Source organism: Osmia bicornis, chromosome 13 (assembly GCF_907164935.1).
Source record: "Osmia bicornis bicornis chromosome 13, iOsmBic2.1, whole genome shotgun sequence".
NCBI lineage: Eukaryota > Metazoa > Arthropoda > Insecta > Hymenoptera > Megachilidae > Osmia > Osmia bicornis.
Genome location: NC_060228.1, coordinates 9,164,556 through 9,190,485, shown reverse-complemented (window position 1 = coordinate 9,190,485; position 25,930 = coordinate 9,164,556). Strand labels below are relative to the sequence as shown.

Genomic DNA, 25,930 nt, shown 5'->3' with positions numbered 1-25,930 from the left:
GAAGTGGCAGAAACTACGAAACATCTTACCGATTGCCGAAGGATAGGTCGGTAATTCGTCGAGTAGTTTCCTCTGTTTTCTGATAGGGGCGCTAGTGTTCCCCCCCTTCAGAACATCGGTCGGTAACTCGTCGAGTAGTTTGAGCCGCTTTTGTATAGATGGCGTTACTGTCGAAAACTTGAATTTGTACCTCGAGTATAGAAACTCAATTTTAAAACAATTAGTAATCGTTTTAAAATAATAAAAAAAAGCTGCTTGGCACAAATTAAGTTTCATTATTTCGCTTACCCAGATTTTGAATTTACATTGTATATTTTATTTATTAATTAATATGATTTTATCTGGGTATACATATAGGATATTATTATTCGTACATAAGAACATGGTCACAGCCATATATTGCTAACAGGATCTTAATCCTGTTAATTTTACTTAACGGTATAAGGTACTAAGAAATATATGTATAAATCAAGTGCCGGTCCATAATTTTGTTACGAGAAGTGTTTCAATCGAATGATAACAATAAAGTACCATTTTACAATTCATACATGTTATATACTGCCAAATACTTTACGACCTCTCGTTACGGATAACGAAACAATGACGACACTTAAAATAAAAAAGACTAGTCCAAAAAAAGCGGTTAAAGTTCTACACCACTGTCTCTTACGCTTTGCTTTTGCAATCGTTCGCCCTAAGCGTTCCGCTCGAGAAACGTCCAGAGTGAAATCTAAATCTCCAATGAATCCTTGCATACGATAATCCCAATTATTTTTGCTGGATGAGAAGACTACATCTCCATTTAACGAGTCACTATAACCGCTCTCCAGCTGCTGAAACATCGGTCTTGATACGTTGGTTACATTGATATTGTGGATACTATTATTCACACCTAATGTTGTTATATGCTTTATGAGATGCTTCACAATTAATGCATCCATTTTCAAAAACACGTTGACTGTTACAGTGAAAAGAAGATAGTGTGCTTAATGCATATTATAATTCAAATTTACCTTTTTCTTTTTTTATATTAAACATGTAAGGGCAGTCAACGTGTTGCCTCTCGTTTAGATTTATTTTATATTTTAAATTACGTGTTACGAACTTACCATTGCATATTCTGGCTCACTTGGAACAATTTTGTTCCTATTATGCTTGCTTCCTTCATTGATGTTAATTGTTTTTTTCCCATCAGTTCTAACATGATCCTCGTATCTATTTTGTATCGTTTTAACATAACGAGTTGAATGATTCAAACATTCGCAAATATTTTTATTGTTTTGTAATGTTGGCCATGAATTCGTTCCTTGATAATAATCGTCTACCAAAACCATTGTCGAACCTTCTTTCTTTTCCAGTTCATTATTTGTTACGACTTGTTCGTCAGTCTTCAAAGACGATATAAATTTATGATTGCGTTCGCAGGTACACAAGCAGGAGTACCATGCCGGATTGTATATATAAAAACGCCGAGTATTGCTATAGAGTTTTGAATTAATTGGATTCATCTTGGACGATGAATTTTTGTTACAGTTTAACAGGCATGAATTATTTTCGTTCACGAACGACTTTTTACTTGGCAAGAAAGATGAATTGTTGTAAACGTACTCGTAGATTCCTCCATTCATTCCTTGAGCAACTTTATGCGATATACTTTGTAAGATCTCTTCCGGTGTCACGATACTCTCACCTTCTATCACAGAATTTAGAGTTCGAGACAGTTCAAGGAGGACCTCGTGTGTGGATGTGCCTGCAGATTTTTCACGATTCCAATCGCAGTAGGAGGAAGTGTATGTACAATCGCATCCCCAACACGTATACAAAGCTATTAAGAAATAAGCAACATGTGAAAATAGCGGAAGAAAAGCTACGTATCGTTAATAACAGTATACTAACCATCGTATTCAGGATTTTCGTCATTCTGATAAAATTCGCGTGGGCTAGGAAACGAGGACGGCCAAATTGGACGTGGAATTGACTCGCTTTCGTGAATAACTGCTAAGCTTCCATCGAATTGATCCTTCATCGTTAGAGGTACGCTCCGAAAAAAATTCTGTCCATAAACCGCCGACGCATAACAAGAATAAGAACCAGCTGATAATGGCGGAGAATGACTGGAATAGCCGGAACTGGTGGAAGTTCGACATCTTCTTAGATAATTTCTCGTGGTGGTGGTTGTTGTTCTTGTTGTTGTTGCTGTTGTTGTTGTTGACGAACCAGCTATAAATTTGGAGACTTCTCCCTCTACCGAGTTAGGCTGTATCCTGAAATATTGTATCCTCCTTCTTTAATTTGTTCAAGAGCATTGACCTAACTATGATTTTTTCTTTATGGTGGACTGGATTACTTAGGTATTTTGTAATTAAAAAATTTCGAAAATCCGAAATTCTGGCCCCTACATCTAGGGGTTACACAACAAAGTTAGAAGAGCTCTTTTTACCATTCTGTTTCATGTAGGTCAGTTCTTGGTACAGCGTACAAGTTATCCGTATTGCAAGCGTATCGTACATTCGGCAAAGTTAACTTTGCGCCATCATCATTGAAACTAGTCTGATTTCCGGCTGAAACTGTCAAGGCTGTTGCGATTGCGGCACTGGAACAAAATTTCCCGGATTCCAGCATCACCTAATACGGTCCAACACTATCACCTACAATAAATGTCTGATATGTAATAGAAAATTTCAAAACTACGTTTATATCTTGCTCACAGAACTGAATTGCTTGAATCGTTACTCCATTTTTAAAGCAAATATTTTTTACTATTATTACCAATTACCAAGCAGTGATTTGATATTTATAGCTAACATTTTTTAGAAGAAAAATCTTTGTACATATTCGTACCCCGATGGTTCGTGGTTGATGATCGTGTTACCGCATGGGTTGGATGCAGGTTCGTCTAGGGCTAGTAACCAGCGCTGCATACTCTTTTCAGAATCCTCGGTTGCGGGCTATATGCCGCGCACTTTCATTCTCAAAATTCCTGTTTTCTTCTTAACATTTCATCTTTCTTTGTCTTATTGAAAGAAATAGTGCTGCGAACGAATGATAAAAATTAAAGATTGCTTGGTTAATGAGTAAATTAATATATGTATAATAAATTTTTTAAGCCGCTTTAATTTTGCAAAAATTTATTAACCCTTGAATAGCGGAGCTGAAGGTAAATGTGTCACTTTTTAAATGAAATTTTTTAAGGAACAGTTTAAAATTTAGAAAATGAAAATAATATGAAATACAAGATGAAATTGAAATTTGGACTCTCTCCATGCTCTACCGTGTCCGAATGTTAATAAGCGAGCTTAATCATTCAAATAAATCGGCAAGTTTTCTTTTTTATTGAAATTCTTGCTGCACGATCGCCTAATTTATTGAATTGGTACGTTTTACTCGACGTGCCGTTTAGTATTGATGCGGTGGATGATCCAATGTTTCAAGGTTGCTTTCACATTTGTCATGTTCACATAAGAAATCGGACAACGAGAAACAAGTATTACGTTATCCAGGACATTCCTTATAGGCTGGTGGAAATGTGGAAAAATTGTTACACTTTTGTAATAATTGTTTCTTAAAAAAACTTACGGTAAATTTAATTTAATATTTGGATGCATTTAAATTCTTCTATCCTTTTCTCTAACAAAATCATGTAAATTGGCCAAAGAATTGTTCCTTCTTATCTTATTGTTAGAATCATTGTAAAGCGTAGGAGATTAGATAGAATAATGTAACGTAAGAATTCAATCGAATAGAACAAAAAGTTACCCTCATTTATACAGGAATAAACGTGATACTCCAATTACCTAGTAGCATGGATCAGCGTACAGGTCATAGGCGCCCAGCACTCCGCATTCCGCCACTTCCAACCGGCCACTTTCACGTCGTTACAGCCCACTGCCCGATGTTCACGTATTATACGCTGCACCCTGGAATGTCGATTGACGTTACAAAAGTCTTGTACTTGGAGAAGAAGATATTACACATATACATTACATAATCGAACAACTTCAATATCAGAATCCAAACAATAAACAATAATGCGTGACGGTTAAAACGAATGATTCGATTAAAAGAAAGAATAAAGATTAAAGAGTAACTGGTACCCCTTATTGAACAACTATTTAACACCTACACCTTATACATACATATACGTACAATCAATCATTTTTGTAGTTTTACAATTATTATTTTTTTTTTTTTTTTTTTTACGTGTAATCGTATTTAATGCCTATGACTATAGTTATGACTATGATTGTAGAAGCTATGAATACCTTGATGTCTAAAAATGAACATAAAAAATGGAGATTCAAGGTATATAAATTTATAGGAAGCTCGTATTGTAGAAACGGTCCATGAAGAGAAGTCGCAAGAAATATTTAACTCGCAAACTTTCACTCGCATTCATTCAGGGCCGTCTCCTGAAAACATGTCACCCCATAATTCAAGAATACACACTTTATCCTCTAATCCGTTACCATTACAGTATATGTATGTACCAACTTGTTCCTTTAGTTGATTAACGTCTGAACGGCGGAGTCTGTTCACCTATAAATGGCCCATATTTTTATGTAGGACAGACATATGTATTGATTGATACATGTAGAACAGAAATTCATACCACATACTAATAAGTAAGAGTTTTCTATCGATGGTACAAGAAAGGCAAAACAGCCCCAGGCAAGGGACAACTTTCATACATGCAGATTCACGTTTCGTATCAAACTCTGTGCCAGAATCTGCTAAATGACCAGAGGGATAATATAGCTTTTCTTTTCGCCAGAGAAAGTAGAAAAATACCAATTACTTTCAGGCAGTTAGCGTGTCGGCATATTCAACAAACAGTAAAATATGTATTACGTCAGTATTGTGTACGTGATCTCGTTAATAACGCGCGATTCATGATAACATCCTCCAAAATCTGTACAATAAAATATTTGTTATTTCATATTTTGTTACCCACCATAAAATAATCATCTAAATTCACGTTTGGTAGACTTTTCTAAATACACCGATATCGATTTTTAATACTGAAATATGAATATTTTAATAATCATTAATGACACATAACACGGTAAGATAGGATGTGTGTTTTTACCAGCTGGTTAAACATCTGCAATGAAAAGCAACGATAAAAAAAGAAGTAATTAACTGTTTGAAATGAAAGAAATTTGCATATAGATTACCTCGATATTTGCACCAATTTAAAGAATAAGCGCAGTCTGTTTGATAAAATATTTAGAAAAATAAATACGTATACACATTAAGAACTTAAATTTAAAATACAGCTTAAACATTAAATTGTATCACTTTATAAGTTAGTGAAATTCATTGCAAACAAAAATTACATAAGCCTCTGAATGTTCATTACATCTATATCCTTAGATGCGCCACTGATTATAGTATTTTATAATCATACAATAAAGATCTGAAATTTGACGTTATTCGCTACCTGTAAAAAAATAATTTTCTAAGGAATTAATCGCGTATTCTATTATCTTAAGACACAATATGAATGAATTGAATTTCAAACCGCTAATTCCTTCTAATTTGGAAGCTCGCGCATGCTCAAATACCTGCGTCTCTTCGTATCTCCTTGCGTCGCGTCGCGTCGATTGACTTAGCGTACGGAGGAGGCTGGGCGCTTGAAAGACAAAAACTTTCACGCGCGTGCCTATTCGACCGTTACACTCACGATGTTGTACTTACGGACGTCCAGACGAAACTGAAAGTCCCGTTTCTTTATGCTGTAAACTCGGGTCAAAGAAATCTCTATTCCTCTCCACTCACTGTGTTATCGATTGAACTTCCAATTATCCGAAACACAATCTGCGAAACTTGTTTTCTCATACATTTCATGATTTTTGTTAACTTCAATATGTCTGACATATTGAATTTATTTGATTTCACTGATTCAAAAGAAACCTATATACATATATAGAAATGTATAAGATGAATAAAAGAGTAATGACTGAACATGCTTTTAAACTTATTTCCATACCTTGCATTAGTATTAATCTATCATCTATTTTAAGAGAAAAGAGATGTTAATAACTTATAACAATCATATTAAGTTTTGATAAAAAGCGGTCTCACAATCAGATTCGATCATAGCACCACCTATAAAAAAACAGTGGAAGCTACTCGACAACTTACTGACCAAGCACTCGGTCGGTAAGTTGTTGAATAGTTTCTACCGTTGTTAAAAAGGTGGTACTTACAACCAATCGTTTTGTATCTATATGTATGTATATAGTTACTGCTTGATGTGTGAAAATAAATGATAAAAACTTGTGGTCTGTTGCGTCGGTTGAAAGGATTAAATTGTATATAAGATGGCTAATTTTACTGACGATTTATTTGACGTTTTTGACGAAACAGATGATATACTAGAAATAATCCCGACCCCAGTTAAACCAAAGGATGTAAATACAACACCAAATGAAAAGTAAGAGAGAATTACTTTTTTAACCTTTTCACGTTCTAACCTACCAAATATGTAAAAATAAATTTTTAGGGAAACAAATGCAGAAGGACTGAAACGAGAACTTAACAATGAATCGGATGACATAATTTCTAAGAAATTGAAGTTGGATCCTGTCCTAGAAGATTTAAAGTGAGATACAGTAACTAATTTATATATGATGTCTTTATCTGATATTTTTCTTATTTATGCGTTTTATCTTCTAATCTATGTAGTATAGAAGAACTAGCACCACGTATTAAAATACATACCATAGAAACAATTGAATCATCTACTCATGAGGTTGCTGTACCACCAGATTATGACTATGTACCATTGGAACATAAACAAAGCAAACCAGCTAAAGAATATAAATTTGTGTTAGATCCTTTTCAAAAAGAAGCAATATTATGTATTGAGAATAACCAGTCTGTTTTAGTTTCTGCGCATACATCAGCTGGTAAAACTGTTGTTGCAGAGTATGTACTAAAATATAAATAAAATAGTACTAAATTTTTATATAAACCTAATATTAATTGTATGTATTACAGATATGCTATAGCATGTTCATTAAGAGACAAACAAAGAGTAATCTATACAACTCCTATAAAAGCATTGAGTAATCAAAAGTATAGAGAATTCTATGAAGAGTTCAAGGATGTTGGTTTAGTGACTGGAGATGTTACAATTAATCCAACAGCTAGTGTGCTTATCATGACTACTGAAATTTTAAGAAACATGCTTTACAGGGGATCAGAGGTTTTTTGATCATTTTAATCTTCATATATTTATCTTCGTATATAAATGTTTACTATTGTATTAATTATGATATCAATCATTTAGGTAATGCGTGAAGTTGGTTGGGTAATTTTTGATGAAATCCATTATATGCGTGACAAGGAAAGAGGTGTTGTTTGGGAGGAAACATTAATATTATTACCTGACAATGTACATTATGTATTTCTTTCTGCAACTATACCTAATGCAAGACAATTCGTAGAATGGGTTGCGGATTTACATAAACAACCATGTCACGTTGTTTATACAGATTATAGACCAACTCCTCTGCAACATTACATATTTCCTGTTGGTGGAGATGGAATCCATTTGGTTCGTAAAATATGATAAAGGAATTATCTGTTATATAAAAAAGAGAAGCTCACATTTGTTAATTAATATATAGGTTGTAGATGAAAACGGACAGTTTAAAGAAGAAAATTTTAACAGAGCAATGGCTTGTTTACAACATGGTGATGCAGCTAAAGGAGACACTAAGGGTCGTAAAGGTGGTATTCGTCCTTCAAATGCTGGACAAACAAATATTTTTAAAATGGTGAAAATGATTATGGAAAGAAATTTTGCTCCTGTAATTATATTTAGCTTTTCAAAGAAAGATTGTGAAATTTATGCAATGCAAATGGCTAAATTGGATTTAAATACATTAGAGGAGAAGAAACTAGTAGATGAAGTTTTTAATAACGCAATGGATGTTCTTAGTGAGGAAGATAGACGTTTGCCTCAAGTTGAAAACGTGTTACCTCTTTTAAGACGAGGTATAGGTATTCATCATGGTGGTCTTTTACCGATTTTAAAAGAAACCGTGGAAATATTATTTGGTGAAGGATTGATCAAGGCACTATTTGCAACAGAAACTTTTGCAATGGGTCTAAACATGCCAGCACGAACAGTTTTATTCACAGCATCACGAAAATTTGATGGTAAAGATTTCCGTTGGATTACATCCGGAGAATACATACAAATGTCTGGTAGAGCAGGCAGAAGAGGTTTGGACGAAAAAGGAATAGTAATATTAATGATAGACGAACAAGTTAGTCCAGTTATTGGAAAAGCAATTATACAGGGAAAACCAGATCCTATTAATTCAGCATTTCACTTAACTTACAACATGGTTTTGAATCTGTTGAGAGTTGAAGAAATTAATCCAGAATATATGCTTGAAAGAAGTTTTTATCAATTTCAAAATCAAGCCTCTATTCCTATTTTATACAATAGTAAGTAGATTCTATTCTTGGCAATTAAGTATTATAGTTTGGCATAAAATAATTATTATTTATGATTCAACAGAGGTAAAGGAATTGCAAGCTACATATAATGCAGTAACTATTGATAAATATAGTCAGATATCTTCTTATCACAGCATACGTGAACAACTTGAACGCCTTAGTATCGAATTCAGATCTTTTTTAACAAAACCAGAATATTTACTTCCATTCTTGCAACCTGGAAGATTGGTAAAAGTATGTATATATATGTTATGTGTACATACGTATGTATATTATTATTATTATTTTCTTTTTATAAACGTAATAATATTACAGGTGAAAAATGCAAATGAAACGTTCGACTGGGGTATTATTGTGAACTTTAAAAAGAAAAACCCTAAAAATCCAACAAAAGAAAATACAGTTATTATTATTGATATCTTGCTTCACATTTCTAAAGAATCTAGCGAAGGATGCCCAGTACCCTGTCGTGAAGGAGAAGAAGGCGACGTGGAAGTAGTTCCAGTCCTACATACATTAATTTCTCAAATTAGTTCACTTAGATTATATTATCCAAAAGATTTAAGGCCATCTGATAATAGAAAAAGTGTATTAAAGACAATACAGGAAGTCAAGAAAAGATTTCCAAATGGGCCACCATTATTGAATCCTATTACGGATATGCACATTGCAGACGAAGGTTTTAAAGATATTATTAAAAAGATTGAAGTATTAGAAGAAAAATTGTATGCCCATCCTTTACACAAGGTAAACAGTTATTTTTTGCTTTGATATACTATTTCTTTCCTTTTTTTCTCTAAGAGTAATACTGAGTTTTATTTCATTTCAATATAGGATCCCACTATAAATACTTTGTATGAACAATTCCTTCACAAAGAGGAGTTGGGGAATCAATTGAAACAAGCCAAGTTGGAATTGAAACAAGCTAAATCCATACTTCAAATGGATGAATTAAAATGTAGAAAACGTGTACTGCGAAGATTAGCCTACTGCACAGCATCAGATGTTATAGAATTAAAGGGCCGAGTAGCTTGTGAACTTAATGGAGCTGATGAATTGTTGATGACAGAAATGATCTTTAATGGATTGTTTAATTCCTTAAGCGTACCTCAAATGGTAGCGTTGATTAGTTGTTTCGTTTGCGATGACAAATCAAATGAAATGCCCAAAAGTACTGAAGAATTAAGTGGTCCACTTCGACAGATGCAAGATTTGGCACGAAGAATAGCAAAAGTATCTACAGAGGCTAATTTAGAATTAGATGAAGACGCATACGCAGAAAGATTTAAACCATATTTAATGGATGTTGTATATGCTTGGTGTAAGGGTGCTAGTTTTTTAAAAATTTGTAAAATGACGGATATATTTGAAGGTATGTATTTTTTTTTTCATTAATTCATTAAATGTTTTTATTTTGAATTAATTTTAATTTATCCGTTCTAGGTTCAATTATACGATGTATGCGGCGTTTGGAAGAAGTTCTTAGACAATTATGTCAAGCAGCAAAAAACATTGGAAACACAGATTTAGAAAATAAATTTAGCGAAGCGATTAAACTTATAAAACGTGATATTGTTTTTGCTGCATCTTTGTATTTATAATAAAAATTTATAGGAAAATTTCCTTTTATTTAAAATATACTTTTATTACAAATACCATTTATATTTTGTACAAGTTAAACTCCTGTTTCAATGAATTTTTTTTAAATGCTCATTGCAAACATGGTAACGACAAACAAAAGGCTACTTTTGTTTGAGGTTTCTCGAAATGTAATTTATTTTTAGGAATTTAAAATATACAATGCACATGCATGGAAAGGATTTCTTTTTTTTTTTTTTTTTTTTATAATATAAAACTACATTTTATGTACGAATGAATAGTACGAAAAGACCAGCATAAAAATGTAGTTGCTTAATAAACAGAACTCATTCTAACTGATAACTATTCGAAAATTATTAAATAAATAACATTTTCAGAATATTGCAATGCTTAATTTCTACATCTTTAATTTAATTACAACAAATCACTTATCGTTCCTCTAATATTACTGTTTCTTGAGGACAAAATTTCAGATCCATCAGAGTAAGTTTTGAATCCATAGATGTTAACTAAAACAGAGATGTAAAATTAATTTTATTTCAAGCTTTGATAAAAAGTTTTTAGGATAATATTGTCATGAATTGGAAACGTATATACATATGTATATTTATTCGTATTTAACTTGACGAAACAACAGTAACAACATAGAAAATATCTATGTAATAAGAACTCAAATGCTTACATCATCTACTTACATCCCTTCGAGGCCAACTACATAGAACTTTATATTCCTCTGTTGGATAACCCTCCACAATGAGAAAATTAAGAAGTGTTTGTAATGGTGTATCAGATTGAAATCTACGCTCCAGAAATTTGCCAGCTGGTAGTCGCACTCGTACTTTTAATACACCATCGCTAGTTCCTTGTTGTGGTTCAGGAGGTAAACTTGATTCTACAGCCTGTCTATGAGCTTCTTTTCTTGCTTCTTCGGCCAACCTTTCATTTTCAGCCTGTTCTTTTCGTTGTTTTTCTAATTCTTCTTGCATTTGTTTTGCTTCTTCTTTCGCTCTAAAATTATATATTTTTTATTAAAAACATAATTTCATTAAAATAATAATTTTTGTTTTACCTGTCTGCCGCTAAACTTTCTTGATATGCTCTATCTTGTTCTTGTTTTACTCTTTCTCTGGCTTGCCTTTCTTCTTCCACGCCAATATCGGTACGTCTCTGTTCCTATTTTGTTTTTGTTTTAAATAAAAAAAAAGGGATAAAATTGGTGAACATAAAATGCTAACAGCTTCCTAAAATAATATGTTTGATTTTCGTACCTGGAACACTTCAACAACGTGAATTAAACTGGTTAACAGTTCATTCACTCCTACATTGGCATGTACTATTGTAAATATTTCTGTATTAGATCTAGTTCTCATTATAATAACAAGAGCAGGTAAAGTATCAACATCTATATTCTTCATAGCTAACGTTGCAACCGAACCTAATGTTTGTTTCACCGAGGAAAGAAATCTACAAATCAATATATCTTATTAAGGAAAAGAAGTATATCATCATAATATAGGTAGTACCTTTCTGTACAATGATATGTACCTTTGTTTATTAGATTCATATGTAATATCCCAACCCCATACAATGAAATTTGCAGATAAAACTTGAAGTACTGCTTCGCAACTCAGTAACTGCGTGCAAAATACATTGGCTAACACGCTGTTGTCATGATGTAAATACACAGCTAACAATTTTCTCTAAAATAATACAAAATATTAACATTTTACATAAATTTACCAATTAAAAATCTGTCTGATTTGATTAATTGCAAACCTCTTTTGCTGGTTTCAAACATGATTCTTTGACAGCATCTTTAAATTTACCAGTAAAAAATTCTGGATGTGCAGGCCCATATCGTTTTACAAATTCTTCTGCAAAATGTACTGTGCCTATCGTCTCGTCTGTTACATTTTCTGGCACTATAACAAATAGTCACGTGTTAGCACTTATAAGTATTAATATACATAGAGAATTAAAATTACTTACTAAGACGTTGAATTTTAGTAGATATAACGTTATCTACGAAAATACCATCTTCTATATCATCTTCATCGATAGAACTATCACTCTCAACCAAATCTATAATATCCTAAAATTAAATATATGTTACTTTTACTATTATATATATTTACAAGTAATTAAAGTAAATACCTTTTTCTCTTCTTTCATAGGAAGTTCATTAACGGAAAGGTCATGTTCTGGATAAGAAATTCCACTTTGTGCTAACATAATACTATCATTTTTTACTAAACTTGGCCAACCTTTCCATTGTTGATTTCGTACTGGAACATCTATTAATGCATAAATTCCTGATTTTACATCCAAGATTGTACTTGTTCCAGAAAATTTTAAATTATATGTTTTCTTGTGTATTTCATCTTTAATATTTAAAGTATATGTCTGAGTCATACGATTTGGTAAACTCACACTGGAAGGATAATAAATATGTATTATACTTGCAAATTTTTTATATGTATATGCGCCAATATTTAATATTGATATATAAATATATCAATTTTAAACGATTTACTTACATATCAGTTGTTAGATCTACATCTTCAGATATAGGAGACACATACAAAGGATTTCTTTAGGTAAATCCAATGATTGCAATGATGTATAAAGTGATTCTGGTTCTTTCTTCCATCCATGAAGGCGTTGTTGACAAGGTAGAATATTTGTTTGTTCCCATATGAGCTGTTTGAGATCCTCTAAGAAATACATGTACGTAGTTTTAATTAACGTTAATTATAATTTTAATTTCAATTATAAAAGAAATATCTATTTATTACTTACTTAATGATGACTGTTCAGATAAATTTATTTCATACTCATTATTTAAATGAATAATATGGAATGTGAGTGTTCTTCCTCTTACACAACTTTTAGGTTTGCTCGTTCCTGGTTTCGAATTTTCTACTACATCAACTTTTGAGTTATTTTTTGAAGTACAAACAGTCTGAGATGATAATGTAGACGAGTGAGGCATCCTTTCAATTTCCTCTATCATTTCTATATCTGGACTTATTTCAGAAGGTAATTGTTGTGTACCACGTGGCATAGCTTGGTTTACAGCTGCCTGTATAATATAAAATGAAACATTAACAGACTTTTAAATGTATCATGCAAATAAGCATGATTACAAAGATTTACCAATAAATCCCAATTTGATTCCTCTAGATATTTAATAGCATCTCCAACATCATCAATTCCTGTACATGCCTGAAACAATATATATTTATTTAGATTAAACAAATAGATCATGTAAGTACTACTGTTGGCCAAAAGTTCCCTCCTCTGATATTATAACAAAACTTTGTATACATACATAAGTAGGTAATATACAAAGAATGCTGAACTCACCGTAATAGCCTTTGATACATAGGCACACGAGTACTCTTAGCACAGCAGTTGTACAGTGAAGGAGGGAATTGATCGGGTGCTGGATGGTAACTTTGGGGGAAGGGGGCAGCATCCATACAGTTCTTCAACATTAGCCAGGGGATGCGGATAATGTCGAAGACGCCGACTGATCATGGTCAATCGGGTTAAGATGTTGAAAACGAGGCAACTACGGAAGCATTTGAATATGATCCCGAGTAAGGAAAACTTGGGCTATTTTTGTAACATGTGGCTGAGCGTTTTTCTGCTGAAAAATGATACCTTGGACTACAGAACGTCGGTAACGTACTAATAGTATGTTACCCTTACATCAGCGTAGGGGACACGCGTAAGAGACGGAAGGTCCTTCGTACGTAATAGCTCTAAAACTATTACGCTTACATATTTAAGGGTACCGGCAACGGGGTTGAATACATTGTGATTTTTCCCGTCTCCAACAAACCAATCAAGACTTGCCGGAAAAGACACGCGATCAGTGCAAAGCCGTTTTTAACCCGGTAGATCTACGCTGTGCGAACCGAATGCTGTAGGTCCTGACAGCGTAAATCTACAGCATCTCGAACGTGTTAATAACGGATGAGTTAGGACAGATTAGTTCTTAACATAAAATCGTCAGAATTTATTAAAAACCACTTTCCACCTACGCGCTATCAACAATGCAATTTATAGAAATTACAGATGTAATATTACAGCGATACTGTCACTGGTTTATGTTTTAAACGAAGCAGGGAAAACTTTTAGCCAACAGTGTACAAGATTAATTTTCAAAATAGATTAATCAATGGTAATATCAATGTTTGATATTTGTTATTTTACAGACTTACTTAAATAGTTTTATGACTCATAAACAGAATTATATGAAAACAAAGAAAGTAACGTACAGACGAAAAAAAATGATATTTTATGATAATTTTATGATATCAAGTAGTACAAAATATCACTCAAACATTCTGAATGTTTTGAACTATTATTGAATTTTAACGAATTTGAAGACAAAAACAATCGGAAAATATAATTCTTTATCTGTGGATTTCAACTACTGTCAATGTCATCTACGTATACATCATAACCTAAAATTGTATTTGTATTTAAAATTAGGGAATAATGAATGTTTTAATGAATCACCTGGAAGTCAGCTAAAATTTCATCCCGTGTTCCGTCCATCGTGTTGTCGTTTACTGTCAAAACTTAAGCGAATATACAAGCTATGAAATCTATTCGATACTTTCTCAATCGTTATAAGCAATATGCACAACGAGTGTAAGCCATTGACGTCTTAAACCTCGCGTTAACTTGAAACGACCACTGAACCATCAATGTGTGTTTATATATTTTCTCTTGCAGCCTTAAACAATTATTCGTATATCGGGCAATGCCCGAAGAAAGATATTATCACTTTTTAACTAAAGTTTTCTAATATACGATTGGTAGGAATTGAAATCGTTACAAGCGTTCTCCAATCATATTTAAAAGATAAGGATATTATATAAATTACTTTTTACATTTATTGTAAAGTAAGTTAAACGTTCGAAATTCTACAGATTTTATTATTATAATCCCAAATTGTATTTGTAAGAAATATTCATGTAAAAAATGGGAGTAATGATTGATTCTCATAATCCATAAGTTTTGTCCTAGATTTTTGTTCGAAAATACAATTTAATTAAAACTCAGACAAATAATTGTTAATAATTCATAATTTGTATTATTATATTGAGGATATTGTTAAGGAAATTATATTCTATTAAATCAATGATCTTAAGCTAGAGCCATACAGGCGCATTAGATGAATGAGATACGGGCTTAACTTTTAAGTGTGAAAAATACATATGTATTTTAATACCGTGACAGTAACAGAAACGAATTTTCTTCCGTCCACGTGAAATCAGTCGTAAATTTATAGTAATTGTTTCCATTGTCAAAAAGAGTTTTGTTGCGTGCATTATAGTTTGTGCGCGTGGCCGATCGAGGAAGAAGACTTTTATGCCTTCCACGCCGGGCACCGCCACTTTATCATGATCAAATTATTCTCGTTAAAACAAGCGAAAAAGGATGGCGAATCGCCGAAAGCTGGTACTCAAAAGAAGGCATCTGCAGCACAACTAAGAATCACAAAAGGTTTATTGACGGTTACTCATTGTCCTTTTACTAATTTCTTTTTCATTTATTAGTTAGAATCATCCACAATGTACAAAACAATTGTATTTATCAGTTGGAAGAAATTTAATTAAAGGTTTCTTAAGATTCTCATTTAGTATTTAATTTTAAACTGACAATGAGTAATAATTAATGTCCATTTTTATCACAACTATTATATGTATATATGTATGTGCATATATATTTCATTTTTAATTTCTTTAATATACATGTAACACACCAATAAATTAACTTAATATCACTTGTTTTGTTAAGATGTATTTATTGATACATAAATAGTTGTATAAATCTAAGAAACTATAGATTATCAATAAAGTAATTTATAATTACTTTATGAAATTTAAAATGTAATGTAACTTTTGTTTTACCTAGATATAAATGAGCTCAACCTGCCAAAAACATGTGGAACAGAGTTTCCTGATCCAGACGATCTTCTCAGTTTTAAACTAATTATTTGCCCAGACGAGGTAAGGATGTTGTATACAATAATATTTTTTATTGAAATAAAAAGTTGGCTTCTTAATTTTTCAGGGATTTTATAGAGGTGGAAGGTTTGTTTTCAGCTTTAAAGTTGGACCAAATTATCCGCATGAACCACCTAAAGTAAAATGTGAAACACAAGTTTATCACCCTAATATTGACTTGGATGGCAATGTATGTCTGAATATTTTAAGAGAAGATTGGAAACCAGTTCTCACAATTAATTCTATTGTCTATGGACTACAGTATCTGTTTTTGGTATTTAATATTTACAATGTCTGTGTGTGTGTGTGTGTGTGTATATATATATATAAAAAAATCGGAAAAAAATATTATTATTTTAGGAACCAAACCCAGAAGATCCATTGAATAAAGATGCAGCAGAGGTTTTGCAGAATAACAGGAGAGTATTTGAGCAAAATGTAGCAAAAGCAATGAGAGGTGGCTATGTTGGATCGTCTTATTTTGAACGGTGTCTTAAGTGATAGCGCTCGGTTTCTTTGAGGACACATTGAGGAAAGAGGTTAAGAAAAAAACTGTTTTATGCTTTGAACATGTTCTTCACTTCTACCTCTTTCATTTATTAGCGAGCATCATTGTGTCTCTTCGAGTGCTTTGTACCTTTGATCAATATACACCATCGGTAAAAATGCCATCGATGCGCTGTTATCTTGGAATCGTGGGATACTATTTTCTTTTCCTTGTTTTACTTTTTCTCTGAAATTTAGCCAAGTGTCAATGTTACGTTTACGTTTGCAAGTTTCTTAATCGACAAACCATTGATAAACGTAATTAAAACGAAAAATTTCCCTTAAAAATACATCTGTGATTACAAAGTATTATTACTTTATTAGATATATTTTTTACCATAACCACATACAAAAATGAACTTGCGATTCAATTTGTCATGATTAATAGGAAATTGTTTTTAATTACAATTGTCAAATTTAATTTTAAATTTCAAATACTTATACTTACGATTGTTGCCTATTGTAATAATAAAAAAATATACATATATAATATACTTGTATGAGATTTGCAAACGTATATGTGATCGTGATTGTCGCAACTTCTTTCATAAATGTATCTCCATATTGAAGGCCGCTCCGCAGGATATAAATTATTTTCTATAAATTGATATGTATCCTGCTGTGCTCTTCATTTGAAACCATATAACTTAATTTATGTATTAATCGAAAGTGGAATATAAGGCTGTTAAAGAAAAAAATTCTATATTTCACTTTTCAGTTATCCTCACCCTGATGATATGACAATTTTTCTTTTTATCCATTGAATAATAATAAAAAAAAAAAAATGTACTATCTTTATACTGCACCTGTACTTCTATAAAGTTGTAAATTTATAATAAGAAATCTTATTTAATTAAAGTATATACATACAGCAAGATATTCTGTTATTCAATGATCGATCGATTTAGTTAACTGAAAATTTTATTTATTACATTTTAATAAGAAAAACAGTTGAATAAAATCTTAAAGCTGAAAATTTTTGAGTTGTTTTTTTTTTTTTAATTAGCATTAATTTATTATACTTTAGTACAGTGTTTACGAAACTTACAAACTAGAGAAGCGTCCTAGCCTCGATCCAATTTTAATGTCTTTAAGTTAGGTCCCATCCGCGTCGAGCATGTTGAAGGCACTTTTTCGAGCGCTTCAAGAGCGATCGAAATATTTTCTCCCTTTCCATCTCTATTTTCCTCTCTCATATAAAAAACATGCATACATACATTCTTTCCTCTTCTTTTATACTTTCATTTCTATTTTCACATGTAATTCTTTTCTCTTTCTCGTACAAAAAAAAAAAAAAAAGATTCGATCGCGCTGGACAATGGATTGACGTGAGTTCCGCAAAGAAGCACGGGGTGATTTGGAAACAAGATCAGAATTTAATCCCTGGCATCTGGAAATTGAAATATATAATGATCAAGGATATCTTTTATATAAGAAAATGAAATTTATTATTTTTTATTTAATTTAGATATAAAATTTGTTCTATCATTACATTTTACTAGTGTGCGGAGAAAAAAGAAACGTGCTTCTTCGCAGATTCCATCGTGGAATGAATTTCCAAACGCTCGAAAGGATGCTACCATTGTTGTATGTACCGAGCTATAGTCATAAAAAGCCAGAAAAAACGTGAAGGAACAAACGAAAAAGAAAAAAGGATGTTCTCTCGTTTATTTTGACTCGCGTGTATAACTCGGTTTTAACGGAGTGGGAACATGTATTGCATTGTTGAGGATACTCGACTCGGATGCTTCGCAATTTATTTACTTACTTAACATAAAAATATAAACGATCAGGAGTCTTTATCGGCTCAGAGGCGTTCCACCAAAGTTAAACGACGTAGGGACAGTCTGCGAATGAAAAGCGTAACCTAAAAACAAAAATATTATATAAAAATTATATCAAAATATATTAACATTAATTTGGAGAGATTAAACAAAAAAAAAAAAAAAACGTACCTCCACTCTGTTCAATTCTTTTACTTTCAAGGGCTGCTTTGCGTTGATCTGCCAATAGAATAACTTCCTGTAATGCTTTTTGCTGTTCTGAAGTTAAATGACCTGTTAATGCCCTGTACCAAACTGTATCTGTTCTTTCAATGGCTGACAAAAATGTACATACATTTCATTAAACACGTAAATCACATAAAATTATTAAATTCAAATTGGCTGAAGTACAAGTATTTCCTTACTTTGCATTACTTCTTTGAAAACAACATATTCATCTTGATTCGTATCTTCCGAATCTAATGGTGTGGCATAGCACTCAAGTGGGGTTTCTTCGTTGGCATCGTATTCTGAATCATCACCGTCAACGTCTGATCTGTGATCACCATCTTGAAGTGTAGCTGATACATTAAAACCATGTTGAGTAGATGACCTTGTCACCTTCTCTTGTAATTTTTCCAAATATTCCTGACTAGCATCGTCGATTTCATCTTCATCCGATGATAACACTTCTATTAAAATATAGTAAAATTACAGTTATTTATTAAATAAAAAAAAAACGAAGAAAAATAAAGATAGAAATTATTACCTGTGTCAATATCACTATCATCTTCCTCATTCTCTTCGTCATCGGTGTCGTTTACCTTTGCTGCATAGGCTCGTTTCAAACCATCAAACAAAAGAATTAAGGATGGTATAATTCGCTGAGCACATTCATTCACTGCTGGCGGTCTTGCTGGACCCATACTAATTAAAGTACACAATCCAAGAACACAGAGCTTCCTGTCGTGCAATCTGTATAATACGAAAGTTGTTTATTAATTAATTATAGATAAATTTAAATAATAAATAAATTTTAAAATTTACCCTAAGAAACAATCTGTATCGTGTATCCATTGTTTGATAAAATGTGAAGCAATTGGTTCAGTTGACTGTCCAAAATTGCCTTGTAATCTGTCCATTGTTTCAAGACACAATGCTGGATTATAATAAAGAGCTGCAATTACTACTTGTAAGCACATGGTTCTTAGTTCTGATGTTTTAACTTCACGCATCAAACGTTCTAACACAAGTTGTACAAGAGAAGGTATACACTGAAAGAATAAGAAAATGATAAGAAAATAAAGATATATATGTATATTTTAAACAATTTAAAAGAAACTCATACCTGATCAATATGACCTTTACATTGCAAGATTATAACTTCCAACAACTTGGCAGCGTGACATTCTGGATCTTCGCCAGCATCTCCAGTTAGTACCTAATATATAAATATTATGAATTTTATTGGAACATTGATATTATATTTAATAAAAAAAAAATGTAACTATAAACGTACAGCTTTGCACATATTAAACATAGCCAGTATATGATTTTCATTAGAAAGAAATGCCGGAGTATCTACGGTAATGTAATTGTGAAGAGCAGGCATCATATCAGTAAAATATTCAAAACCGTCTTTTGTGAATAATTGATACATTAATTCCAAAACTTTCCACATATCTTCTGATATTGAGTTTCTGGTGAGATCATATACTAATGACAGAGCTTCCTCGTAGAATTCTAAAATACAAAACCATATTAATATTTGTACTATCGTTATTCTTTTATCATTTATCGTACCCATAACACTTTCTCCAAAAATGTGGGCAACAACTTGAAGCACTGTCGGCTGTAATTGTGCCATGATCTGTGGCTGTTTTTCCATGACAGATAATAAAGTTTCTATTGTACTTAACAATCCCATAGCAGTTATAGCTTTCTCATCACTGCCTTCGTCTGTTTCGAGTACTTGGCTGAAAGTAGTAGCCTAGAAAAAAGTCTTTTAGCTCAACGTTTCTTACTTTATGTTGCACTGAAATGAAAATTGAATACTTACAAGGTGTTGACACATTTCAACTGCAATTGGCATAAGCTGTTCTGAATACGTATGTACAATTTTTTGAATGACAGTCGTCAAATCGTCGTTTTCTGTTTCTCGCACGATAGTCAATAATTCAAGCGTTATTGGTTTAATTAAAGGTTCTACATATTTTTGTGCTTTCTCTTGAGCAGAAAGAAGCATTTGTAAAGCGATAGCAGCCTCTACCTTAACCGGTAAATCTTGGTCCGTAAGAAGAGCATTCGTCGCCAATCGAACTGCTTCAACTAATATTTGTTCTTGTTTAAATTTTATTTCAGAAAAATAGTGCAATACCCAACATGCCTGAAATCCAACAGAGAAGAATAAAAAATAAATGTTTGATTAAAGTGAATGAATTTATTAGAATAGTTAATTGGTTCTACTTATTAATATCTGAAAGTCATTTTACAGCACTTACTCTTGCCCTCATATGTCCATGAGGACTATTGAATTCAGGGAAAACATACTGTAACAACATCTTGTCCATCTGCTCCTTATAAACTTTCTTCTTCAGTAATACATCCGCCAAACTTCCAACCTAAAAAATCTCTTATTTTCAGAAAATGTTGTATTTTTAAATCAAGAAGATAAAATCCCTCTTTATACAAAAATAATTACCATATGTAATGCACCATCCTTTTGCCTGGGGTCTGCATTTGGACTAGTTAATACTTCCACACAGAATTGCATAGTTTCTTGAAGCATATCCTTACGTTTTTTACAAGCAGAGTGTAATAAAGTCTGTGCTGCAGTTACCGGAGATACAAAATCTTCAAATATATCTGAAAAAGAAAGAATTTTAATTTTTTAATGAAAAACTACATAATCTATGGATAATCACTCACCAAATTTTAATCTAATATATTCATATGGATTATTAATCCAAAGTTCTTCATCTGCAGCAGAATATGAAAGTATTGGGAAGAGCACGTCACGAATTATCTCGAACATATGTGGTTTCAAGAACTTCCATGAAAATGCATGGCTCACACTATAAATTGCAATAAAAAATTATCAACTTAAATAAAAATTTAAAACTGTAATTGTGTAAAACTAAAAGGAAATTAATTTGAAGCTTAAATAATTAAATAGTTTTATTTTATTCCTTACCCTTGATTAATGTAATTAATTGATTGTTGTATCACCCTAGGTGATACGTATATTTTTCTTCGATATTGGTCCAAAATTTTTAAAAGGACTTCAAGTATACCACCACTGAAAGTTCTCAGGTACCATTCAGCAAACTCCTGATATTCTTTGGTTACATTTCCGGGACTGCCATATCTCTCGAACACTCTATGAAGAATATGAAGTGCCCATTTTTTACATTTCCACCATGGCAATTCTGCTCGTTCGTCGTCATCCAAATCTGGATTATTAGTCTCGGGAGGAACTGGTCTATCGGCAACTTGTCGTACCACGTCCATCCATTGCGAAAAAACTTGTTTTGGAATTAAATCTAAAGGAAGTGTGTACTGAAAACAATGAATCTCGAGGGTAATTAAAATTATAGGTACAATAAAATGACGTCCTGAAAAATTTGCAATTTTCAATCTCTAATTAGTAGAAGTAGAATAAAAAAATAAGATAATACATTTACATACCTGTGTAAGGGCAAAAAATATTTTCAATATCTGTTTTTGAAGCAATACCGATTGTTCTGAAGGGTCTGGTAAAAGTCGCAACATTAATTGATAAATCATAGGAAATAAGAGATTCATTGCTTCGTTCAATGGCCCTCTTTCCTCTGCTTTTTTATACCTACAGAAGTATCAAAACTTACTATTATCAGGTCTTGTGTTTAAGCATGGTGTATATTTTGTATGTATCATTTATATCATTAATAATAATCTCAATATAATAATAGAAAGAAATACTTTAATTTAACGTACTCAAAATTTTTAACAAGCTGATAGAGTGCAAGTAAAACACCTGGCCAGCAGGAAGCATCTGAATTCTGTAAATATATTGTAATTTTGTCCACTATTTGTGTCCATCTTCCAGGAAAGTCATGTTTCACAATATTGTTAATACAAACAGCTAATTGTGCTCTAAATTAACAGGAAAAAGAGCTTATTAATAGGTATATCAATAATATCTGTAATATTTAAATTAATTATGGGAGTATAACACACCTGATAAGTTCTGGTGCATGTACAAGAGCATCAACAATTGCATCACGTATCATTGCACGATCTTGTTCATGAATACTAAATTCAACAGGACCATTTTCACATTCTCTATCAGCCCAATTTGTTGTAATTAAATTCTTCAAATATATAACACCTAAATTGATATTGAATGATCATTAATTAATTTTCTTTTTTTTCCTATAATAAGTTTTCTTTGTTAATTACCTGCTTGTCGTACAGGCATTTGCTCTGCAGTCATTACTACTTGGAGTAAGGTTGGTGCAAAACCAATAATTTTATGGATCTGAAAATATTAAATATATTATACATATACCTAACAAATATGATGTATAAATATGTATTTTTCCTCATATTTAGTTTAAACATAATTGGTATTATTACTATTACATGATTAAACAAATTAATATAATTTTGTATTAATATATTAACATACATATATATACATATATATATATATAGATTATAAATCTATTATTATTCATTATACAATATACTGTTAAAAAAGCATAAAATACAAGATGATTCAGCAATATTAAATGATGAATATAATGGATGTGAAATATTAAATAATTAAAAACAGGTGAAACTGTAATTTGATAAACCATAATAACTTACCAAATTGTAAAAATGGTCATGTAATTAAGGATTAAGTTCTTTGATTCCAAAATACATATAACTATAGAACAATAGAAACACTTATAAGTGTTGAAAAATTCATCTATCGGGTCTGATGTATAAAAACAAAGTGCTTACATACAAAAGAACTTGTAAATAAAAAATGCATTAAAGGAACATGATAAATGAATTTGGTTAAAGGTCGTTTAAGGGAAATGGAGTTAATAAAGAAATTATTAATGTTATTTCTAACAAATATAGAAACAAATCTATCTTCTTTAATCATTAGTGAACAATCAATTATATATTACGAATACATAAATAATAACGAAGAAAAATTCGAGTAAAAAGACACATGTTTCTATCCAAGTGTCGATCATTCGAGCACGTTTTTGATCAGTTGACCGACCTGATTTAATTGTTCTTCAGCTTGTTTCTGTTGCGCTGGGTCGATCGTGGCACGCAACAATTCTGTCACTTTTCGTACATCCATCTTGTAATTGGTTTGCTTAAAGTCGATAGTGTAAAAATTTTTAGACTCTTCCTCACGAATTCGACCCGGCGCATTCACCTCGTTACTCCCCCGTCACGTGACACAACAATATGGCAGCTAAGCTGATGTGCGTTACATCCGGCCATTAAGCATAGAACAAATAAGAGAGGAAACTATCGATATTCACTAGGTTACAAAAATCTAGATAGCAAACTGTGTTGCAAATAGATGCACATGCAACAACTATATTTGTTTATAGGTCATCGGTCGGTCAAAACATTGTAATCGTAATTGTATGCACCATACTTAAAAGTGCACTGTACTTGCAATATTGCATTATCTAAAAAAGAAACATAAATTAACATTAGTTAGAAAATTTGTATCGAGTGGAAGTATTATAAATTTAATAAGAACACAACTTAATAGTGATATGTTGCAATTAATAAACCTTCCTGACGTTGTTCTGGAAACAATTTTATCTAACCTTACATACGATGAAATTTCTCGATACAGAATTGTAAGATTAATTTTCAATTTTTTTAATTATTTCTTCAGAATTACATACATAATAATTTATAACATTTGTTTGATAGGTTTGTAAGCAGTTTGACAGAATATGCAAAAAATTATTAAATCGAGGTTTTAACTTGATGGAGAAATACCATGCACAATGTTTGCGTGCAGTAAAAAGTCAATTACCACGAAGAGAATCAGAACGAAGAAGTCATCCCTTGGCACGTCATTGTGATATACTAACAGCAATTGAAACTAGAATATCTATGTTATCAATGACTTTTATAAAATATGTGGACCTTAATTTATGTTGTTTCATTCCTGGAAAGGTAAGGTATTGATTATATTGTCAATGTTATGATTTATTTTAATTTTATTTAATGTGTTATTAGGTAATTGATGAAATCTTTCGAGTTCTTCGCTTGATTCGTGATTCTAAAACCCCACCCAGAGCTCATGAAATACTTCAAGAGCTAAGAGATATTAGTAGTATGGCTATGGAACATTTTGATGAGAAAATTTTACCAGACTTAAAGCACAGTATTTGTACAACTGTTGTTAGTAATGTAGGGTATGAAATACCTGGTACAAATTTAATGATTTCTCATCATACCACGAACCCAAATAATGCATCACTGCCACACAACTTTAATTCAGAAAAATTAAATCAGACATTCAAAAAAATTTATAGCCGTACTAAGAAAAATAAATTGTCTGTTCTATCTATGAAAGGTCAAATAAGTAAAATGAAACTTCGAATGAAACGGCAAGGGTTTCAAATGCGATTACAAAGTTTAAAGTTACAGGAACAGGCAAAAAAGATACACGATCAAGATATACAATTGGCCGAAATGAGAAAGCATCTCGAAGAATGGGAACAAAAAATGGTTGATTTAACGGCTGAATTGAGTCGTGCGAGAGAAGAAACACAGAAACCTGATTCTATAGAAAGTTGTAAACGGAAACATATAGATATTATTAATCAAAGAGAATCTGATTCGTTGCAAACAAAAGAATTACAAACGAAAAAGCGTAAATTAATAGTAGAAAGAATATCATCTACTGATGCAAAAGATGTCAAATTTAAAAAATTTATGACTGATCTTCTTGCAGGTAATGCTATAGAAGGATATCCTTCAACTTCACATTAACTTGTTTGTACATAATGTGGTTGTATATGAAAAACGAAATTAACAAAATTTTGCATTTTTTATGTTAACTAAATAAATTTAAACTTCCTTTATATTTAAATTTAAACCATGTAATTGTTTTCATAATATAAAGTTAAACCTATTTTAAAATTTAATAGGAAAGTGTTTATTTTTATTTATTGTATAAATCTGTAATGCAGTTAATGAATGTATTAAAAAGTATAACTATACAATAATGTAACTTATATGTATTATTTTAAGTACTGAAATATAGAAATTAACTGAAACTTGATAAGATCTCAAAGAAAAATTTATATATATTGCTTTACAGAACAAATTTCATTTGGTACTAGATTAAATACCATGTAATATTGCTTGTAAAATTAGTGACAATAAATTTAATAAAAGATATACCAGGCGCATACATTTATATATATTTGAATATGCAATATATGTTTCAGTTTGTAATACTCAAAGCTTTTAAAAATTATGTACGAAATAAAATGTTTTACA

General features: G+C 31.6%; 6 protein-coding genes across 9 annotated transcripts; 3 read left to right on the top strand and 3 right to left on the bottom strand.

Annotated features, from left to right (window-relative positions):
• Nucleotides 1-293: 293 nt before the first annotated feature.
• On the bottom strand, nt 294-6,081 carry LOC114873661. Its single transcript, XM_046288425.1, is given in 13 exon segments — nt 294-833; nt 1,110-1,825; nt 1,897-2,264; nt 2,441-2,625; nt 2,842-2,865; nt 2,868-3,032; nt 3,795-3,917; nt 4,263-4,409; nt 4,492-4,536; nt 4,610-5,101; nt 5,175-5,440; nt 5,522-5,913; nt 5,990-6,081. Coding segments are annotated over 6 exon segments (1,629 nt in total). The 5' UTR covers nt 2,922-3,032; nt 3,795-3,917; nt 4,263-4,409; nt 4,492-4,536; nt 4,610-5,101; nt 5,175-5,440; nt 5,522-5,913; nt 5,990-6,081; the 3' UTR covers nt 294-551.
• A 141-nt stretch (nt 6,082-6,222) lies between these two features.
• Nucleotides 6,223-10,137, top strand: LOC114873656 (exosome RNA helicase MTR4). Its single transcript, XM_029182224.2, has 10 exons — nt 6,223-6,436; nt 6,506-6,604; nt 6,688-6,930; nt 7,003-7,210; nt 7,295-7,561; nt 7,635-8,463; nt 8,537-8,709; nt 8,791-9,222; nt 9,310-9,847; nt 9,919-10,137. Exons 1-10 carry the CDS (start codon nt 6,324-6,326, stop codon nt 10,074-10,076), a joined length of 3,060 nt encoding a protein of 1,019 aa, XP_029038057.1. The 5' UTR covers nt 6,223-6,323; the 3' UTR covers nt 10,077-10,137.
• Nucleotides 10,138-10,286: 149 nt separating this feature from the next.
• LOC114873657 (FAS-associated factor 1) lies at nt 10,287-15,035 on the bottom strand. Its single transcript, XM_029182225.2, is given in 13 exon segments — nt 10,287-10,583; nt 10,770-11,082; nt 11,144-11,247; nt 11,343-11,538; nt 11,620-11,774; nt 11,851-11,996; nt 12,064-12,166; nt 12,229-12,505; nt 12,612-12,666; nt 12,669-12,788; nt 12,874-13,156; nt 13,231-13,299; nt 14,605-15,035. Coding segments are annotated over 13 exon segments (1,941 nt in total). The 5' UTR covers nt 14,644-15,035; the 3' UTR covers nt 10,287-10,502.
• A 275-nt stretch (nt 15,036-15,310) lies between these two features.
• On the top strand, nt 15,311-16,793 carry LOC114873659 (NEDD8-conjugating enzyme Ubc12). Of its 2 annotated transcripts, none has more exons than XM_029182229.2 (4): nt 15,311-15,552; nt 16,009-16,103; nt 16,168-16,374; nt 16,461-16,793. In XM_029182229.2, exons 1-4 carry the CDS (start codon nt 15,495-15,497, stop codon nt 16,599-16,601), a joined length of 501 nt encoding a protein of 166 aa, XP_029038062.1. In that variant the 5' UTR covers nt 15,311-15,494; the 3' UTR covers nt 16,602-16,793. The 2 variants fall into 2 exon arrangements, with proteins under 2 accessions (XP_029038062.1, XP_029038061.1); XM_029182228.2 differs by having other exon boundaries at nt 15,314-15,597.
• A 1,092-nt stretch (nt 16,794-17,885) lies between these two features.
• On the bottom strand, nt 17,886-23,883 carry LOC114873655 (importin-7). 3 transcript variants are annotated; one of them, XR_006830014.1, is made up of 19 exons: nt 23,670-23,883; nt 22,850-22,928; nt 22,628-22,778; nt 22,385-22,543; nt 22,097-22,253; nt 21,603-21,967; nt 21,338-21,483; nt 21,111-21,274; nt 20,911-21,030; nt 20,469-20,795; nt 20,213-20,399; nt 19,929-20,152; nt 19,758-19,850; nt 19,457-19,683; nt 19,179-19,384; nt 18,835-19,101; nt 18,602-18,745; nt 18,139-18,513; nt 17,886-18,036 (listed from the first exon to the last, which is right to left on the bottom strand). XR_006830014.1 is itself a non-coding variant. In XM_046288423.1 (19 exons), the coding sequence occupies exons 1-18, from the start codon at nt 23,751-23,753 to the stop codon at nt 18,446-18,448; spliced, it is 3,168 nt and encodes a 1,055-aa protein (XP_046144379.1). In that variant the 5' UTR covers nt 23,754-23,883; the 3' UTR covers nt 17,886-18,245; nt 18,415-18,445. The 3 variants fall into 3 exon arrangements, 2 of the variants coding, with proteins under 2 accessions (XP_046144379.1, XP_046144380.1); XM_046288423.1 differs by having other exon boundaries at nt 17,886-18,245; nt 18,415-18,513; XM_046288424.1 differs by having other exon boundaries at nt 18,415-18,513.
• Nucleotides 23,884-23,989: 106 nt separating this feature from the next.
• On the top strand, nt 23,990-25,853 carry LOC114873658 (F-box only protein 28). The gene is made up of 3 exons (XM_029182227.2): nt 23,990-24,270; nt 24,347-24,595; nt 24,659-25,853. The coding sequence occupies exons 1-3, from the start codon at nt 24,184-24,186 to the stop codon at nt 25,415-25,417; spliced, it is 1,095 nt and encodes a 364-aa protein (XP_029038060.1). The 5' UTR covers nt 23,990-24,183; the 3' UTR covers nt 25,418-25,853.
• Nucleotides 25,854-25,930: the final 77 nt, after the last annotated feature.

What these genes read in the sequence shown, in the direction of transcription:
- LOC114873655 (XM_046288423.1), bottom strand. Translation starts at nt 23,753, where the DNA reads ATGGATGTACGAAAAGTGACAGAATTGTTGCGTGCCACGATCGACCCA. An exon ending in GATACAGATTGTTTCTTAGG is followed by an intron (nt 19,385 to 19,456) that starts GTAAATTTTAAA and finishes CGTATTATACAG; the next exon opens with ATTGCACGACAGGAAGCTCT. An exon ending in AAGAATTGAACAGAGTGGAG is followed by an intron (nt 18,514 to 18,601) that starts GTACGTTTTTTT and finishes TTTTGTTTTTAG; the next exon opens with GTTACGCTTTTCATTCGCAG.
- LOC114873658 (XM_029182227.2), top strand. Translation starts at nt 24,184, where the DNA reads ATGTTGCAATTAATAAACCTTCCTGACGTTGTTCTGGAAACAATTTTA. An exon ending in AAATTTCTCGATACAGAATT is followed by an intron (nt 24,271 to 24,346) that starts GTAAGATTAATT and finishes TTTGTTTGATAG; the next exon opens with GTTTGTAAGCAGTTTGACAG. An exon ending in GTTGTTTCATTCCTGGAAAG is followed by an intron (nt 24,596 to 24,658) that starts GTAAGGTATTGA and finishes ATGTGTTATTAG; the next exon opens with GTAATTGATGAAATCTTTCG.
- LOC114873659 (XM_029182228.2), top strand. Translation starts at nt 15,495, where the DNA reads ATGATCAAATTATTCTCGTTAAAACAAGCGAAAAAGGATGGCGAATCG. An exon ending in TAATTATTTGCCCAGACGAG is followed by an intron (nt 16,104 to 16,167) that starts GTAAGGATGTTG and finishes TTAATTTTTCAG; the next exon opens with GGATTTTATAGAGGTGGAAG. An exon ending in GACTACAGTATCTGTTTTTG is followed by an intron (nt 16,375 to 16,460) that starts GTATTTAATATT and finishes TTATTATTTTAG; the next exon opens with GAACCAAACCCAGAAGATCC.
- LOC114873656 (XM_029182224.2), top strand. Translation starts at nt 6,324, where the DNA reads ATGGCTAATTTTACTGACGATTTATTTGACGTTTTTGACGAAACAGAT. An exon ending in AATACAACACCAAATGAAAA is followed by an intron (nt 6,437 to 6,505) that starts GTAAGAGAGAAT and finishes ATAAATTTTTAG; the next exon opens with GGAAACAAATGCAGAAGGAC. An exon ending in AACCTGGAAGATTGGTAAAA is followed by an intron (nt 8,710 to 8,790) that starts GTATGTATATAT and finishes ATAATATTACAG; the next exon opens with GTGAAAAATGCAAATGAAAC.